The 20,024-nt window shown below is 37.6% G+C and overlaps 2 protein-coding genes across 2 annotated transcripts in view; both read left to right on the plus strand.

Moving 5' to 3' along the window:
* The window catches only part of LOC121372103 (fibrillin-1-like), a 20,207-nt gene extending 2,338 nt beyond the window's left edge, over positions 1 to 17,869 (plus strand). Inside the window, exons 3-17 of the mRNA XM_041498366.1 lie at positions 1,316 to 1,465; positions 2,358 to 2,480; positions 2,789 to 2,911; positions 3,852 to 3,974; positions 4,574 to 4,696; positions 4,896 to 5,018; positions 6,047 to 6,169; positions 6,486 to 6,608; positions 8,132 to 8,254; positions 9,199 to 9,321; positions 9,818 to 9,940; positions 11,302 to 11,424; positions 12,291 to 12,338; positions 12,892 to 12,966; positions 15,338 to 17,869. Of these exons, the coding sequence (XP_041354300.1) occupies positions 1,316 to 1,465; positions 2,358 to 2,480; positions 2,789 to 2,911; positions 3,852 to 3,974; positions 4,574 to 4,696; positions 4,896 to 5,018; positions 6,047 to 6,169; positions 6,486 to 6,608; positions 8,132 to 8,254; positions 9,199 to 9,321; positions 9,818 to 9,940; positions 11,302 to 11,424; positions 12,291 to 12,338; positions 12,892 to 12,966; positions 15,338 to 15,435 (1,724 nt within the window). The 3' untranslated portion in view covers positions 15,436 to 17,869. The remainder of the gene's footprint in view (positions 1 to 1,315; positions 1,466 to 2,357; positions 2,481 to 2,788; positions 2,912 to 3,851; positions 3,975 to 4,573; positions 4,697 to 4,895; positions 5,019 to 6,046; positions 6,170 to 6,485; positions 6,609 to 8,131; positions 8,255 to 9,198; positions 9,322 to 9,817; positions 9,941 to 11,301; positions 11,425 to 12,290; positions 12,339 to 12,891; positions 12,967 to 15,337) is intronic.
* A 900-nt stretch (positions 17,870 to 18,769) lies between these two features.
* The window catches only part of LOC121372105 (adhesion G protein-coupled receptor E2-like), a 34,055-nt gene continuing 32,800 nt past the window's right edge, over positions 18,770 to 20,024 (plus strand). Inside the window, exon 1 of the mRNA XM_041498369.1 lies at positions 18,770 to 19,175. Coding sequence (XP_041354303.1) covers positions 19,133 to 19,175 — 43 coding nt within the window. The 5' untranslated portion in view covers positions 18,770 to 19,132. The remainder of the gene's footprint in view (positions 19,176 to 20,024) is intronic.

The raw sequence follows: 20,024 nt of genomic DNA on the forward strand, positions 1-20,024 counted from the left end.
ACCGAGAGTGGCTTTTTCTCCTATAGACGAGGCACTAGATAGAGATCCATGGAATCATCCACTATTTTGCCAAATGCGCATTCGATTCTGCTTTACCGGCCTCGGTGGCGTCGTGATTAGGCCATCGGTCTACAGGCTGGTAGGTACTGGGTTCGGGTTCCAGTCGAGGCATGGGATGTTTGATCCAGATACCGACTCCAAACCTTGAGTGAGTGCTCCGCAAGGCTCAATGGGTAGGTGTAAACCACTTGCACCGACCAGTGATCCATAACTGGTTCAATAAAGGCCATGGTTTAAGCTATCCTGCCTGTGGGAAGCGCAAATAAAAGATCCCTTGCTGCTAATCAGAAAGAGTAGCCCATGTAGTGGCGAAAACGGGTTTTCTCTCAAAATCTGTGTTGTCCTTAACCATATGTCTGACGCTATATAACCGTAAATAAAATGTGTCGAGTGCCTCGTTAAATAAAACATTTCTTTCTTTCTTTCGATTCTGCTTTGTGCTGAGATACGGCCCTGGTCATGTATTACGGTTTTGTCATTCGGATTATCTTGGATATTCCATCAATTGCTTTAAAACCTGTATCAGAAAAAAAAGAGTTAACCTATGCAGTTTGATGGTAATTTGTAAATAATTTTTGTTTTAATTTACACTGGACTTTTACTCCCAATAAAATGTTATTTGAAATGGTATGGGCTTAAAACTTAATACATTATGTTTTTATATGAATGTTATCTTTATTCATTATTTTGGCACTGTACAAATATAAAACATGTTCTATGTCTTCTGCTGCCAGATCTGTAATATTTCGTCACATTCGATTCAGTTTTAGTGTGTTTCTTTTTCGACTGGTGCCATACTCGCCAGACCCTAAACTCGATGATCGCCCAACGGAATATCTTTGTAAAATTAGTAATTGCCCTTAGCCAATAAGGGTTGGCGTTCCGGGCGACTGCTAATTTTCAACCCTGCTATTTATGATCCATAATCGATGTCTCTGATCTCGTTTGGTTGGCGTTCCGGGAAGGCGTTAGTGCACATTATCTTACATCCCACTTGGCCTACTAGTATTGTGCAACACTTTGATATGAACCAATATATTTTGACCATATGGGTAATAATTATCTCTACTTATCATGCTTGAACTATGTATTTAAGACGTCGTAAATATGTGCTGTTTAGCATCAGTTAAAACGGGTTTCCTAGTTTGGATGCTTTTTGTTCAAGTCACAGTGTTATATATATAGATACGACTGAAACAACTGATAGAGATACTAGTACATTGTACACAAACAATGTATCATATTTCCGTTTGATGTTACGAATGGTTTTCACGTATTTCAGACAATGATGAATGTTCTGATGGAACTGACATTTGTCCACCTGAGGCAGACTGTATCAACTATCCTGGAAGTTACTCTTGTGCGTGCAAAGCAGGATACAACGGGACTGGGTTTCTTTGCCGAGGTATAATACATTAATATTATTATCCCAATTTAATGCATATTAATTAACATTTGTTAATAATTAGATGTTTCTGTGACAAAATGTCTTCATTAGAACAGCAACACCAGAGAAATCGCCATGTAGATGTTAACAAAATGATTGCCAAACGCTAACATTCTATTTAAATTGCAACACTAAGTGGTAATAACGACGGATATAATGTGTATGCATAGGCATTAATTTATTTTTCCAATACAGCTTTTAGAAAACAAATGTATGTCAACGGGGAACTAAGTGGTGGGAGCAGTTGCTGGTAACGGCGTTTAGAAATTCCCGTGACAGGATTATTGGAACAGACTTCGTTGGTTGAGATGAAACAGACTTCGTTTTTATCTCCAAATTATCACTAAAAACATAACACCCACAGCTCTATACATTTTTGCTTAGTATTCAATAGACAACACACACAGCACACTCACACGCACACACACGCACGCACACTAATGTACATACACACACAGATATATATATATATATATATATATATATATATATATATATATATATATATATATATATATATATATATATATATGTGTGTGTGTGTGTGTGTGTGTATGTGTCTGTGCGGGTGTATGTGTTTGTGCGTGCGTGTGCGTGTGTGTGTGTGTACTACACACTAATGTATAGTGTTGCGAGGTAGATGTAAGTTATGTTACACCAAGTAGTGCATATTACAGTACTGCATTAGAATTATATTTATCTTACAGACTGGTGTATCTGTGAGGTTTCGTGGCTTTCGTGTTGGATTTGTACCTTTTACATTTTATTACTGTTGTTTATTCACCATTTTGTTTACACTAAACAGTGATTTACAATTTAGTTACAATTATTCCAATAACATATTTTTTAGATGTTGACGAATGTGAGTCGGGCAGCGCTGTGTGTTCCACACACGCGAACTGCAGTAACACACCTGGTGCATACACCTGTAGATGTCAAACCGGGTACACTGGCAATGGCTACATTTGTCACGGTTAGGCACTCATAATGTTGTTTAACATTCATATTTATAGATTTGATTACATTTGTTTGATAACATTATACCATGAAAATGACTATAATATTAGAATGGGAATCTTTGTCCACCCGTTGGTAGTCAACCGTTACATATTTTAGCTATAGAGTTATCTCTGACTGAGAAGCGACTGACCATAACTGTACACAGGTCCATCTAGCTGTTGACTCCTTATCTGAATATCCTGTTAATGGCTTAATATGAATACAAAAACACAAATACAACAGCGACATCACATTCATGATGGTCAGTACTTTTATTGTCAGATGCTAATGAATGCATTGCTGGATCTCACATCTGTCACGGTAACGCTGCTTGCACCAACACTGAAGGATCTTACACGTGTAAGTGTAACTCTGGGTTCACCGGCGACGGATTCAACTGTACAGGTAAGGGGTAAAATTGTATTGCATGTAGCACACATACAATAGTTTAATAGTTGCTTTAATTATATCAAATGCAATGAATACATGTGTCTGTCAAAACCTTTGTTTCAAGGACTGGTTGCTATCAAAATACTTCCCCTCTATTTCAACTGCCATACATACATTTTACCATGATGCAGTCGATTACATTTCACCAAAATGTGATGCACCACACAATCATATGCAACTGCGTGGCCTATGAAATGGAAACTCTCATCTGGTAGCCTCTTTGTTAAATTACAGGGGCGTTGTCCAGTGGTAATGCGTCCAAAATATCCTGACTTGTCTCTATGTCAGTTTCACAATGTGTAATAAACACATTCACACTTTTTGGGCTGATATTTGCTAAATGTGCACCTAGGGATTTCTTTGTATGTTGTGTACATGACTCATGTCACGCCTCGCCATGGGCTGCCTTCATAATATGGTACCAGTCTCCAATAGCAACATCGTAAATAATATCATCAGGTAACGTTTTCACAAGCCCGTCCATACCCGCAACACGAATGACACGTCGTAGAAAACATCATCAGGTAACGTTTTCATAAGCCTGTCCATACAGCAAACTGAATCACACATAGTAGATAATATCATCAGGTAACGTGTTCACAGGCCTGTTCATACTCGCAACATGAACCACATATCGTAGATAATATTATCATCAAGTAACCTCGACACGAGTTTGTCCATGCCCGCAACACGACACACGTTATAACTAGTACAAACACTTCATACAAGTTATAACAACATCTTTTCAGTACACATTGTAACTTCACAACTTGTACACAACATATACAAATATATATTAACAGAACATACTATACCTATATGTTTTATGTGTTTTGGGTTTTAATGACACTGCATATTTATATATTTTCCACTCTATTCCATGATGTACTTTTAGATATTGATGAATGTTCGGCCGCTGTTAGCATTTGTTCCAACGAGTCAGAATGCATCAATATGCCTGGATCGTACGTTTGCAGATGTCGAACTGGATATACTGACGTTGGGTCCAATTGTCAAGGTGTAATGTAGTTAAAGTATTCTTCCCATTATATAATATGTGAATTTGAGTGAATTATTTATATATTTTGCTGTTGTACAAGTTGTCCAATTATTTGGGTCATATTATATACAGTTAAACAAAAGCAGTTCATGGAACGTGTGTGTAATCGTCTTGCCCCAACTATCAAGGTTGTACATGCACTAAATCTGAATGACAAAAACAGTATTTCGATATCAAAATCGTATACTTAATAATACCAGTCTAGTATCTAAAGCAGCTTGCTAGTGTGTCGGGATAGGTGTTTGTACCTTGTTTAATCAAATTAACATGACCATGAATATACATTAAAATGACATGGTATACAACTGGTTAACGATAAGGATAGTTGCACTGAATACCACATAATACCTGTTTCAAACCATCTGTTTGAGATTTCATTTTACAATGTTAACTTTTGATTTACTGTCGGACAGTCTTATTATATATGCCTGAGATTAAGAAACTGATCTGAGTATTTTTCGTCAGCGCATGATATAAGAGTCTTCACACGATGTTTTTACTACATTAGTATTGTTGTTGTTGTTTTTGTTGTATATTTACGGTAATTTTATTTGTAGACCTGGACGAATGTAACACTGGAACACACAGATGTCATTCCAATGCTGACTGCAACAACACCATCGGATCGTACGACTGTAGGTGCAAATCAGGATACTCTGGCGATGGGCTCAACTGTACAGGTAAGAAGCAGTGCATAGATGTAAGCATAGTAAAATGTGTTCCTCTTTTTTCAGCAGCCGTGATTGATTGGCGGAAAATATACTAATTAGTTCAACTGTGCAGGTAAGAAACACGTTTTTTATAAAACAAAATAACACGGACTATGTTTATCGACTATTGTTCTTAACATATGCTAATTACGGTAATTTACATTTGCAGATGTTATTGAGTGTTACACAGGAACACACACCTGCCATGCTAATGCTGACTGTATCAACAACATCGGATCTTTTGACTGTCGGTGCAAATTAGGATTCACTGGCGATGGGCTCAACTGTACAGGTAAGAAGCAGTGCATAGATGTAAGCATAGTAAAACGTGTTCCTCTTTTTTCAGCAGCCGTGATTGATTGGCAGAAAATATACTAATTAATTTGGAATATTCAGAGGCATTTCGCAAAACACATCAATTTTAATTTTCAGTCATATTATATACACCATTACTCACATATCTCTGTCATTCTATGTGCTTGCCTATCTGCCTATGCGTCTATATCTAGAAGAAGGAAGGAAGGAAATGTTTTATTTATTGACGCACTCAACACATTTTATTTACGGTTATATGGCGTCGGACATATGGTTAAGGACCACACAGGTATTGAGAGAGGAAACCCGCTGTCGCCACGTCATAGGCAACTCTTTTCGATTAGCAGCAAGGGATCTTTTATATGCCAGATCCCACAGACAGTATAGTACATACCACGGCCTTTGTTATACCAGTTGTGGAGCACTGGCTGGAACGAGAAATCGCCCAATGGGTCCACCGATGGGGATCGATCCCAGACTGACCGCGCATCATGCGTTTAAGAAAACCAGTCTTTGTAAATTCGGCCCAGTGCCTCAAGTAGCAGGAACAAACTATTTGTTTTCTTATCCATGTGTTCAACAAACTTTGATTCAGATCATTAATAAACTGCCTTATTGCAGTACCTCTTTGTTTAGTGGTTTTGCAAAGGGTAATGTTTATTGTTTATGTTATTCAATTGTCAAGTAACCTGTTAGTATGTACTTTTCTACATTTCAGACATATCACGTGTGCAATACATATAACTACAGTAAATGTGGCGATTGAATTAATGTAAACATATCTAGTTAAAATAATATTAATCATCAACTAATTTTTCTTTAGTTTGTTTTCATGAGTTTTGTGTTTGTTTGTTGTTGTTTTTGTTTTCTTAAGGGGGAATTTTGTTATCTTTTATTTATTTATTTATTTATTTTTGTTTTGTTGGGGTTTCTTATTGGGTGGAGGTGCAAATTTCCATGGGCAAGGCGTCTTTGTTTTATTATGCATTATGCTACACTTTTCAGATGTAAACGAGTGTTCCGCAGGATCACGGGTATGTGATGATAACGCTGGCTGTGCAAACACTGGAGGGTCGTACACGTGCACCTGCGAGGCTGGCTTCACTGGAGATGGTCGCACCTGTCAAGGTATTTCATATCTTAGAACTGTTTTTTCAGTGCTAGCGAATTTTGCTATTGCCTTGACATGCAGAAAAAAAGCAATGAATGTCAAATATTCAAAACAAATTGAATATAATGAATGGAAGTGTTTACCAATATAAGTTAAATGTTGACAATTGTAATACAAATGACACAAATAGTTGTTTCAAAGAAGTAATACTAAAAACAAACCCAATTAGCCATGCTTTTCTATAGGTATTTACTTCTACTACAAAGATGTATTGAGAGATGCACTGACTCTTGCCAGCTATGTGATCATCGTACTGTTTAAACTAATCAACAGATATCAACGAGTGTCACGATGGGACGGCGAACTGTCCTCCGAGATCGCAGTGTGTTAATACCGGGGGATCGTACAGGTGTGTCTGTCCAGACGGATCAACACCAGGTCGAACTGGTTGCAAAGGTAGTGTTAAAATAGTTATTGTATAGATACGTTTGCAGGTGAAGGGGCCAAGTATACCCAGAGTTAAACTAGTTATTGTATAGATACGTTTGGAGGTGAAGGGGCCAAGTATACCCAGAGTTAAACTAGTTATTGTATAGATACGTTTGCAGGTGAAGGGGCCACGTATACCCAGAGTTAAACTAGTTATTGTATAGATACGTTTGCAGGTGAAGGGGCCACGTATACCCAGAGTTAAACTAGTTATTGTATAGATACGTTTGCAGGTGAAGGGGCCAAGTATACCCAGAGTTAAACTAGTTATTGTATGGATACGTTTGGAGGTGAAGGGGCCAAGTATACCCAGAGTTAAACTAGTTATTGTATAGATACGTTTGCAGGTGAATGGGCCAAGTATACCCAGAGTTAAACTAGTTATTGTATAGATACGTTTGCAGGTGAATGGGCCAAGTATACCCAGAGTTAAACTAGTTATTGTATGGATACGTTTGGAGGTGAATGGGCCAAGTATACCCAGAGTTAAACTAGTTATTGTATAGATACGTTTGCAGGTGAAGGGGCCACGTATACCCAGAGTTAAACTAGTTATTGTATAGATACGTTTGCAGGTGAAGGGGCCACGTATACCCAGAGTTAAACTAGTTATTGTATGGATACGTTTGGAGGTGAATGGGCCAAGTATACCCAGAGTTAAACTAGTTATTGTATAGATACGTTTGCAGGTGAATGGGCCAAGTATACCCAGAGTTAAACTAGTTATTGTATAGATACGTTTGCAGGTGAATGGGCCAGGTATACCCAGAGTTAAACTAGTTATTGTATAGATACGTTTGCAGGTGAAGGGGCGAAGTATACCCACGGTATAGGAATATACTGAACAATAAGAGATATGCAAATACTAGTGTTTAATTTCTTTTATTTAATTTATTTCAAATTAGTCAGCTGGAATCACATTCGTTTTTTCACTTTTTAAAATTATTAAAGTCATGAGGACAGTTTTGGGCCATTTTGACAGTATATCTACCATATTAATTTTATCATTTATCATTATACATAGGAGTAGTAACAGTAGTAGTAGTGGTAGTAGTAATAGTAATAGTAGTAGTAGTAGTAGTAGTAGTAATAGTGTAGTAGTAATAGTAGTTGTTGTGGTAGTAACAACAGTAATAGTAGTAGTAATAGTAGTAGTAGTAATAGTAGTTATAGTTGTAGTAGTAGTAGTTGTTGTTGTTGTAGTAGTAGTAGCACTTTTGGAGTAGTAGTAGTAGTAGTAATAGTAGTAGTAGTAGTAGTTGCAGTAGCATCAGCACCTTTGGAGTATTAGTATTAGTTTTAGTAGTAGTAGTAGTAGTAGTAGTAGTAGTAGTAGTAGTAGTAGTAGTAGTAGTAGTAGTAGTAGTAGTAGTAGTAGTAGCAGTAGTAGTAGTAAGTAAAATTAAGTGTTGGTTTCCTCTGTTATATACTACTGTAATGCATGACTTAATAAGGAAGCACTATATTTAGTGGCATACCGTTAATTTCAGATGTCAACGTATGCAAGCCTGGAGTTCACAGATGCAGCAGGTGGGCTCTGTGTATCGAGTCGGGCACATCCTACAAATGCCAGTGCAAGAAGGGATTTTCAGGAGATGGATTCACCTGTAGAGGTATAGTAGTTATGTGTATGTACAACTTGGCGAGGTGTTTACATATGTAATGTCCATTGTGTTAATGGCATTATTTAGTGTTACACAGGCGCATTTGCAATGGGGTGGTTGAGTAGCACATTTGCTTTTGTTTTTGATGTATTTTTATGTTGAGCATGACCCCACCCCCCAAAAACACACCACTCACTTCATTCTAACCCCCAGCACAATTTTGCTGCACAAACCTCTGTTATGTCAGTTTAAGTTTCGTTAGCTTGTATCTCATATTAAATACCATATTAGGGTTAATGCACGCTGTCCATTTTGCAAATTACGTGATTAATGGTTGGTTAGTAGTTCATGAGATAGCAGACCGTGTGTTATCATACTTCACTACTGACACATTTTTATATTGATGTGGTTCATCATTTCAATTTTGAATTTACCGTAGTTTGACACCCAACAGCCGATGTATTTGTCGTGCTGGGGTGTTGATATACATTCATTCATTCAATCTCTACTAACATGGGGACTCATGATTCATCTTTTGTAATACACAGGATATGTTGTACGTGATTTTAGTATATGCTATAGCTCACAATGTGTAAATCATACACAGAGGGGTACATGGTTAACATATGTCATGTAGAACACTAGTTAAGTGTTGTGTGTCTGATTGTTAACCATACATGTTTGTCCCACTCTCCTCGGAGCACCTTTTAGCTTCTCTGATTTCTTTGTGTTGTCATACTAGACGTTTCTCTAATCATACTGTAAATTTTTATGTCACCATAGTGTGGTGCTTTCTGCACATTGATCACTTTTATTTTGTAAGCAGCTGGTGGTCTTAAAGCTGATTATTTGTGTTTCTCTTGGTTGAACCTGCACACAACAAAATCATGGACTCTGAAAGGTAAATATATTTTCTGTGTCGTTGCTTATGAAAATTTGTCTCTTTATTTCAGATATTAATGAATGCAATGTTGGGACTCACGGGTGCCACGTGAAGTCATCGTGCGTTAATAGACTGGGAACTCACAGCTGCATCTGTAATCTTGGATTTCAGGGCAACGGAACGTTTTGTAGAGGTCAGTGTATTGCTGAAATTGTAGCCTTATATTCTGCCATTTAATCATTTCAACACTGTGAACCTCCTTGGACCAGACAACTTCAAAAGAATGGATAGTCCTGTGATGATATCTAGTGATAAAAAGGATATTCTGCCCACATCCATACGCATCCATATCCATGTTCTTTATCACAAATTGTTTCAGTGATTGTTTCTGTGATATAAAGTGTATAGTTGGATTAATTTTTACTCACAAGTTGACTTTACTGTCAGTAAAATTATTATCCACAGATCATTTGGCAATTCCATGGTTGGGGTGCCTTTGTTTCTTATAATGTTTCAACAGTGTAATAAACGAACATTCACATATGATGTATACGTGTTTAAATATTATAATACAGTTAATATACACGTGTTAATGTCATGGTTTACACAATGCAAGACCATGTTATGATACCTTATAATGGAACATTTGATTTTTCAGTTTCATGTACAGCCCTTGCACTTTGTTTCAGATATTGACGAATGCGATGTCGCTATTTCAAGATGCCCTGCGTCTTCCACGTGTATTAACACGATTGGTTCCTTCAACTGCAGCTGTAACACCGGCTACAACTGGTCGGGGTCTGAATGCAGAGGTGATTGATTCGGTTTATTGTGGCATGACTGTTTCAACACTTAGCCTATATAGTGACAAACCAACCTCACTGTTCCATCAAAAGCTATTTTGTATACCTTTCCCCACAGAAATAAAATCATATGATACAGTGTTTAAAGAACTGTCTGACTTTCCTGCTATAGTAATATGTTTTCAAGTAACGTAGTTATTTTTTCAACTAAAATGACATTTTAAATACATGTCTTCTTTATAATACCAGTATATGTATATACAATGTATTCGTGGCACAGTGGTCGTGTATTTATGTTTGTACCTGTCGTTTTTGTTTCGCTATGTATATATATATATATATATATATATATATATATATATATATATATATATATATATATATATATTCTTTCGATCGAAGGTACAAACATATTTGCGATTTGAAAGACGAGAACAAATACATTGTTAATACAGATACTGATATTCCAAACAGGAAAACGCATTGGTAAACTAGTCTGGGAGTGGCAATCCCGTTCGACTCTACATTGTGAGGTGATACGGCCTGCATCACAGACAACGGTTTTGTCGTTCAGATTAATATGTAATTGTAGTCATAAATAACAGTCTAAAACGTCTTAAAATAGAAGATAACTCAAGACAATTCCTTTAATCAATCAGTTGCATGGCACACTGGTTGCCAGTTGAAAATAAAGTGACTAATTATATGAGATGTTACAGCTTGGCCGAGTTATCAGTCAGCCAATGACCAACATCCTGCCACAATATTTCTTGATTGTATTATACAATATGGGTGTGGTATTTGAGAACATTTCTATTATTTGAAGTTAATTATGTTTTAAGTTATATTTGAAATTAATTATAATTGTCTCGATGTAAACAAGTAATTGTTTCTCATTAGTGTTTGTTATATAGCTGTGCTTGTCACATGTAAGTGCTTGTCACACGTAAATGCTTGTCGCACGTAAATGCTTGTCACATACTACATGTCGTAGTGACATCACTTATATATGACTATATTTTTCACAAACGCTTGTCATGCACAATAACGACGTAAACTGTGACATTGTATAACTTGATAATGACGTAGACTAATATGTAGCATCATAATGCCGTAAACTATGACATTGTGTGACATGACATTGACGTAGATGGATAGTGATAATGATTTAAACTATGATATTGCGTAATATGATAATGACATAGACTGACATTATATAACATGATAACATTGCGAACTATGACATTGTATTAACTGATGGCACAGACTGACAGGTTACCTGAAATGACATAGACTATGACTTTGTGTTACTAGATGACGTAACGGTGACATTGTGTCACGTGGTTAGTGATGTGAACATTTGCACGCAGATCTTGACGAGTGTTTGGCTGTGACTGACAACTGTCACCGTGACGCTGTCTGTCTCAACACTGCTGGTTCCTACAACTGTAGTTGCCGTGCAGGCTTCACCGGGTCTGGAGTTACCTGTACAGGTAACAGTCACGTTATTGCTCTATCACCAGTTTATGTATTATGGCTTTTTGCTAGCTTCCTATTTTTCGTACTACCTGTTTATCTTCGAGTGTAGTATGCGGGGTCTTTTGTGGGTCTTGTATTGATTTATCGTTCATGATTTTGTTTCAAAACTGTATAACATACCAGAACATGTACATAGACAAAAACAAAAACAAAAACAAATATTTTTACTGCTACTACTACTACTACTACTACTACTACTACTACTACTTCTATTACTACTACTGCTGCGTCTACTACTACTACTACTACTGCGTCTACTACTACTACTACTGCTTCTACTACTACTGCTACTGCTATTACTGCTTCTACTACTATTACAACTACAACTACTAATACAACTACTGCTTCTACTACTACTGCTTCTACTACTGTTGCTATTGCTACTACTATTACTACTATTAATACTTACTACTACTACTACTACTACTACTACTACTACTACTACTAATACTACTACTACTACTACTACTGCTGCTTCTACTACTACTACTACTACTGCTGATGCTGCTACTACTACTATTATTACTTCTACTTCGACTGCTACTGCTACTGCTACTACTATTACTACTTCTACTTCGACTGCTACTTCTACTGATATTTCTACTGCTACTGCTACTTCTACTGGTACTTCTACTGGTACTGGTACTTCTACTGCTACTGCTACTTCTGCTGCTACTTCTGCTGCTACTACTACTGCTACTGCTACTGCTACTGCTACTACTACTACTACTACTAATGATACTGCTAGTGCTACTCCTACTGTTCCCACACGTACATGTTATCAATATTGTGCTGATTATTATCTCATTTATTTCCACAGCTCTACCCTTGCAAGGTGGCGAACCTTCTGCACTTACGCAGGGATTAGGTGAGACATACAGCTGTTTATTTGTAAATATTCTACTCCTAGTATAGGTCACAGCATAGGTCTTATGTTACCACAGATAAAGTTTGTTTAGTTTAACGGCACCACTAGAGCACATTGATATATTAATCATCGGCTATAGGATGTCAAACATTTTGGTAATTGTGACATGTAGTCTTAGAGAGGAAACACGCTACATTTTTCCATTAATAGCAAGGGATCTTTTGTATGCGTCATCCCATAGACAGGGTAGCTGTTGATATACCAGTTGTAACACGAAATAGACCAATGGGGATCAATCCTAAACCAAAAACACACCAAGCAAGCGCTCTACCACTGGGCTACGTCCCTCCTTTAGCACAAATGATAAAATAAATATATTGAACGTTAATTGTTTTTTATGCTTTTTTTGTGTTTTTCCATTCAGATTATTACTATTACTGTTATTATTATTATTATTATTATTATAGTTTATGTTTGTATTTTTAACATCATCAATATTACTATGTGTATTAGCTGTTATATTAAATGATTGCCTGATCTCATTATGTTACAGCTGGTCTGATTGGCGGAATCATCGCAGCCATTGTATTTATCGCCATTGTGATTGGAATAATTTTCTACTGTGCACGTAAGTTGTTTCAAATGATCACCTGTCAATTTTGGTCATATTAATATAATTATTGTGAACGTGATTAGGCAGACATCATAATAGATGAAACATGCTATGATCGTGAGTAGTGTGACTTTAAATTTTATAGGGATGTATACATAAATACGCCATTAATTGATTCATCCATTCTTCACATAGCATACGTTTCGTGTTTTAAGTTTCATATGCACAAATAACACAGGGCATCGAATTTAGTAAACAATTAGATGTATATTTTCCGAATGAGAGCTATGCTTAAATAGTACGTGTCTGTAATGGTCACGTAATATTCCACAGAGGTGTCGGACAGTAATATACTCAAATGTGTTCGGACAGTAATATTTCAAATTGTGTAATTATTGTGTAGTCCGGATTCCACCTTTTGTTCACAATTCACTCTAGTCCATTGTAGTAAGGATAGTAGGGTAAAGAGAGTAAGGTTCGCTCCGCGTGTGTTGAACTGGCACCGCCTGCCCAAAAGAAAATGTACGGAATTTGTATTGGCCCACTCGGCCTGCAAGGCTGCATTACTACCAATAAGCTGGGGCAGGTTTCGCTGTCGGAATCAACTACATAGAATGTTCAAATCCGGTGATGTCGATGGCCAAGGAAGGACATATGTTGTTGTTCTGTAGGAAATTGTGAGTAGAAACTGTAGAATGCGTTGTCAGGAAATGGCCACATGTACACGATGATAGGATCTTTTACGCCAGCTCACTTTGCCCTAAATGGACTCTATCAGTTCTCGTCCGAATTCGAATACCCCCGCCGAATCTGTTTCAATACTGGGGCAGCATTCAACACGCCCGCACATCTTCCAATGACGTCCCAGAAATCACGTATGCACCTGTTATAATTGCATTTCGATGAATCTGGACCAGGCAGACGGTGTTATGTGTTAAGATGTAATCGTCTGGCACGTTGGAGGTTCCGTAGTGCACAAACCTGGTATTGCTGCGGCTGTGGAGGTGTCCTGCATCGTTCAACCCGTTGTAGCGGTCCTATAAGGTATGGTCGACCGGATCTAGGGAGGTCACGGTGTTGATCCATATGTGTAATCCACATGTTGGAGCTTGGGGCCAGTGGCCCCCTGCTGGATTCGCCTGCGTTTAGTCGGCCGATGGCATTGTGCTGCTTTCACTGAGATGTTCTATCCTGGATTGTCAACTTCTATACAGAGGCGGGGCAAGCTACACCCTGCACTTTTATACTGTCGGTGTTCTGCACGTGGAGGCCAGTGCCGTGCCTGCTGACATGGTTTGCACCTGTCCGTTTTTCAACGTTCACATTTTGGAATGTTTGTACATAGCTGGTTTTTCGAACACGTGGGAATGTGTTTGGGGGACCTATATGTGTAATCCGGTAGGAAACATAAAATTGGAGGCCATTTGTACCCTTTTGCGTTTCTTTTTTTGAAGAGTATATATTCATTTCAATCGTCACTACGAATGTTTCTATGAGATATAGATAGTATTCTAACACGGGGCCCTATGATGTGTAATCATGTACACGTTGGACGCCAGCCACTTTGTCTAAATGTCTCCTGTTTTCCGTCCGAATTGCTTTCAACGCATTTAACAGCCCCATCCCAATTCCCCTTCACATATGCTTGTAATTGCTTTCGGACAGGCAGCCTTATATGTGTAATCCTCACGTTGGAGGCCAGTGCCCCCTGCTCCTGTCATGCTTTCAACGTTAATGTTTTATAAGGCATTTCTAACATGGGGCCCTATATGTGTAATCCTCACGTTGGAGGCCAGTGCCCGCTGCTCCTGTCCTGCTTTCAACGTTAATGTTCTATAAGGCATTTCTAACACGGGGCCCTATATGTGTAATCTTAACGTTGGAGGCCAGTGCCCCCTGCTCCTGTCCTGCTTTCAACGTTAATATTCTATAAGATATTTCTAACACGGGGCCCTATATGTGTAATCTTCACGTTGGAGGCCAGTGCCCCCTGCTCCTGTCCTGCTTTCAACGTTAATGTTCTATAAGGTATTTCTAACACGGGGCCCTATATGTGTAATCTTAACGTTGGAGGCCAGTGCCCCCTGCTCCTGTCCTGCTTTCAACGTTAATGTTCTATAAGGCATTTCTAACACGGGGCCCTATATGTGTAATCTTCACGTTGGAGGCCAGTGCCCCCTGCTCCTGTCCTGCTTTCAACGTTAATGTTCTATAAGGTATTTCTAACACGGAGCCCTATATGTGTAATCTTAACGTTGGAGGCCAGTGCCCCTATCCGTCTGCTGCTTACAACATCAATGTTTTATAAGATATTTCTAATAATATTATGTGTATTTCATAACATATTACAAACAATACTTGTCATCGTTGTTTTGTTATATTGCAGGACAAGAGCTAAAACAACAACAACAAAAGAAAAAGCACAAGGAACTTCTAGAGAACTCCAGTGGAGATTTAGATTATTTCAAGATCATGCAACATTAACGTCTTTGAAACGGAGACCTTTAAAACCTGACGATTACGAATATGATTATCATTTTTGTATGTGATATCACAAATTTGAACGTGTATCAGCTGTGATAATCGTGATTAAACTGACTACAAAACGATTATGAAATTTCGTGGCACAAGAGTAGACAAGACGCCCTGTAATATTGTTATAAGTATTTTGTTTTTGTCTAAACTGGCAAAATATGTTTACATTACCGTGTATGTCACAACATTCATTATAACAGACGAAAATAGGTTACAAATGCTCTTTTGTTTAGGAATTTATAACTCACTGGAAATACTATCTGAAGGAGGTATGAAATATGACTAACTGGAGAGTGGGGGGGGGGGGGGGGGGGGGAATGGAGATTTGTAGTACATTTTAGATGCATACCAAATATATTTTAGGAGGAAACAATTATATTAATAAAAACGGCACACTGACCCGTTTTTAATCAAATTCACTTGAAGAAAATAATTGCAATCGTAATTTGTATGCATTGTCTAGTAATATACCAGAGCATTTCGTTCAGATGTTAATTAATACGTAATCCTCGTTATCACCAGTTTCAATAACATATGTTTTGGTACATCGTACATCGCAATACATAACGTGTATACATTCAGCGTGTCGCAAGAGGTGCATGCTAATAAATATTCGTAAGAAGGAATAAGCACCCTGGAAATATATATGGGTCTGGTCGCTGGTACAAGATCAGCCTATCGTAAGCGTTCTGTTGCGAAATGTAGCTTTTATGTAAGGACCATTGGGTGTGGGGGAGGGATACTGGTCTCCATAACTTTGAAATAGAACGACAAAGTAATATATCTGGACCTCAGTCCCAGCTGCTGTCATCATTCTCCCGACACCCATGGGTTTATGATTACAAGCAACTTAGTGTAATCATAACTGTACTCGTTTTATTTTTATTTTTATTTTCCTTTTTCTTCACATAGTTATACATATATTGCAATAAAGAATGTCTCGGGACTACGTTGGACTACACATTAATTGACATTTATTTCTTGTCACACAGAGCGGTGCACAGCTTGGGAGATGTTGTATCATTATTCCAGTTTCGCTTTCGCACAAAGGCGTCATGTTCAGAACGAGCTGCATTCCAGGCTGTGTGTCATAGACATGTGGTCATACACATGCAGCTCAATATGTCGGGGCGGATCCAGGACTTTAAAAAATGTGTGTGTGGGGGGGGGGGGGGGGGGGCACACAATACTAAATAGAGCAATTTAAGTTTATTGATGGCCAATGAGGTTAGCTCCCAAATGACGTTGGGGGTGTGAGTGGGGTGGAGTGGTGGAGGTGCTTCCAGGACGTTTAAAATAAAAAAGTCCAGAGACGCATTTTGAGGACAGTTAGTGTTGTATATCGTGGATGATGAATTAAAAAATACAACCCGAAACGGCACTGTGAAACGGTGGGGTGGGGGCACGGGACACATATGACCCTTCCCTGGATCCGCCAATGCTGCTTGTCTACGGCAGAGGTTAGTGGTCTGTTTTAATGATGTCAATTCTTAATGATCGCGATGTTGACGTCACACACTGCGAAATGATTTGTATTAGAATGAATGTTATTGGATCGACTCCCTTCAATACAAACTTTGTTTTTATTACACAAAAAACCCACCGTTACCACAGAAATTTCTGATATACAGGTAATAGCAATTGTTGTATCGACCAATTAACCAAAGCCATTCTCGGGTTAAGGCGTCCGTATTTTTCTACATGTATATGCAGGTTTTCCTATAACTTATATATAGATATTTATATTTGTATTTACCTGTCATTGTATTGATATTTGAAAAGCAGATCTCACCTGTGTTTGTAAATACTATCCTGACAATCTGTAATTAAAAAGTACGCTTGGAATGACTAGAACATTTTAAATTCATATAACTTGATTATTCTACAGGATTTCAAAATATACTACGTATCACAGTTCATAAAGCTTTGCTGCCATTAACATAATTACACAGTGAAACCTCTCAAGACCGGACCCTCTGCAAACCGGAATTTTCTCAAGACCGGACATTTTTTTACAGTCCTTTTTAAAAAACCAGTACAGAACTTGACCTCTCCAAACCGGATGTCTCTTAATACATGACATTTTTATTGGTTCTAAGGGTGTGCGATTTACAGGTGTTTCACTGTATTTATCTGGTAGTTACATTCATGTAGTGGGTTATCACGGTGTCATATGTCAACTTGTTTGTCATGTATGTAGCTGCAGTACTCTTTGTTTTAGGTGCATATTTAAAATGTTTATTCTGGAGCAGATTAATATATATAATATGTTGTGAGGATTTGTAGGCAAAAGAGAAAATGTTCAGTTACATTCTCTTCATTTGTGTTAAATGTGTATAATAATTATGTTTGCCTTGTGAGAAAAATAAACCTAGTGTCAGTATACTTATTGTCGTCCATTTAAATACACATTTGATAAGACTATGTAGAAATATGTCTCATTCCAAACCATACTTCTTCCCCGGCGCCTACACAATGTTATTCATAATAAATGTTTATAGCACGCACCCGCAACAGAGTGGGATATAGTCCAGTAGTAGAGTGCTCGCTTCATGTGTGATTGGTTGACGCAAATCAGTTAGCCTTGGTGTTTTCATGTTATTGTTTACCACCCCAGACAGCGCCCCACGACTGATAGGTCAAACACTGTGGTATGTACTGTCCTATTTATGAGAGAGTGCATATAAATATCCCTTGCTATGTTTGTTTAAAAAGTAGCCTGTCTGGCAGCAGTGTTTGCCCTAGCCCGAGTAGTCTGTCGTTCAGGAGCTACCGTCAGAGATGCTGAATACAACACACCTGTATTAGGTGTTAAAAAGAAAACAAGACGTACATAAAAAAATCAATGTGAATAAAAGCAAGATGCGCACCACTAATAGTCCAGCCTGTATCAGGTCTTAAATCAACACAAGATGTACACATTGATAGTCCAGCCTCTAAGTAGAGCTTCTAAAACACAAAACGTACACCTTGAAGTGCCAGGCTCTATAAGAAGTTACTAAAACAAGACATAGGCCTACGTCAGATAGATTTCAGTATGTATCATCTGGTAATGACAACTGATTACTGTTTAAATCATACTTTCAAACAAGACCATGTTGGAGATATTTGAATGCATTGACGTTCATGGCGGTAAATGGATTCACTCATTTTTTGCTTCACCTGCGAAGTGACTGATCATTTCCCAATATGTCATCCGTGACCGAGGCTAGCCTACTCTTTATTCAATGAGAAGTAGTGTGACGTTGTATTCTGAGGAAACCTGTTGCACTAGGGGGGGGGGGGGGGGGGGGGGCGACTAAAAATAAGAAATAAACGTATGAATAACACACCCCTTCGTTGGTACATACCCATACAATGAATGACACATATTTAGTTAAGAGACTCCTTCTGTGAAGATGCATACTTTTCCTGAATGAAATATTCTACTGTACTTAGACGCGTTTATATTTTGGATTACTGAATAAAAATCAGATTTACAAACATCTGAAGTTAAAAAACAACATCATACAGTACAACATTGTTGATTAAACAGCTGAATTACAGTTAAAAGAATGACGGATTACCACATTTGGAACAAGGCAGGATATTAAAGCTATTTCAAGTTTTGTTTTCCGGAATATCGACGTCTTTACTTCGGGTGTGCATGATGTATGTGCTTGGATTTCTTGTCATTTGGATATACACAGGTAAGACAAGATCTGTACAGATCGTTAGTTCTTAATAATTACGGAAACTTGAATATAGAGGATTCGTCACGAGTATTTTTTAATATGGAAAATATCAACCGAGTCTATGTTAATGGGTATTTGTTGAGGCTCTGCCGAGACAAATACCGATTAACTAGACGAGGTTGATATTTTGCATATTAAAAAACACGAGTAGCGAATTTTATTTATCCTATAACACTTCTAAAATAACATTCTAATTAATTTTTCAGTAAATTACAGTACTAAAGTCGCCGCCATCGTATATATGACGTCATCACGATTAGCACAGATTAGTTTGACGTCACGCATTTTAAACAAATCTTTGAAAACGTTACACTCAGGTACACGGGTCTTGTTGGCTTGTAAGCAAATGACCCATTCACAGCAACACATTACCTAGAGACCTTGTAAATTTGAAGACCATTATTAACCGGGTTAATAAAGTAAATTATCACATGGGTTTATGACATGGATATCATGGGTAAGTTATAGGATAAATTATGAGATAAACGCCAACAGATTGTTGTGAACACATATTATATGTAACTATTTCCCGTCTACTGTCATTTGTTCTTTTCTTTTGGCCTATAAATACATGTTTCCGGGAACTCCACTCTTCCTAGCAAAACAGGACGAAAATAATTATTTGGTTCAATGTATATTTTCTCAATAAAAACAAATTTAATATGTATGTCAACAGAGTACATATATATATATATATATATATATATATATATATATATATATATATATATATATATATATATATCATACATGGACGCACAGGGGTGAAGGTAGTAACAATAAGCGAAAAAGCCGACCTAAACT

This window comes from Gigantopelta aegis, chromosome 4, assembly GCF_016097555.1.
Source record: "Gigantopelta aegis isolate Gae_Host chromosome 4, Gae_host_genome, whole genome shotgun sequence".
Lineage (NCBI taxonomy): Eukaryota > Metazoa > Mollusca > Gastropoda > Neomphalida > Peltospiridae > Gigantopelta > Gigantopelta aegis.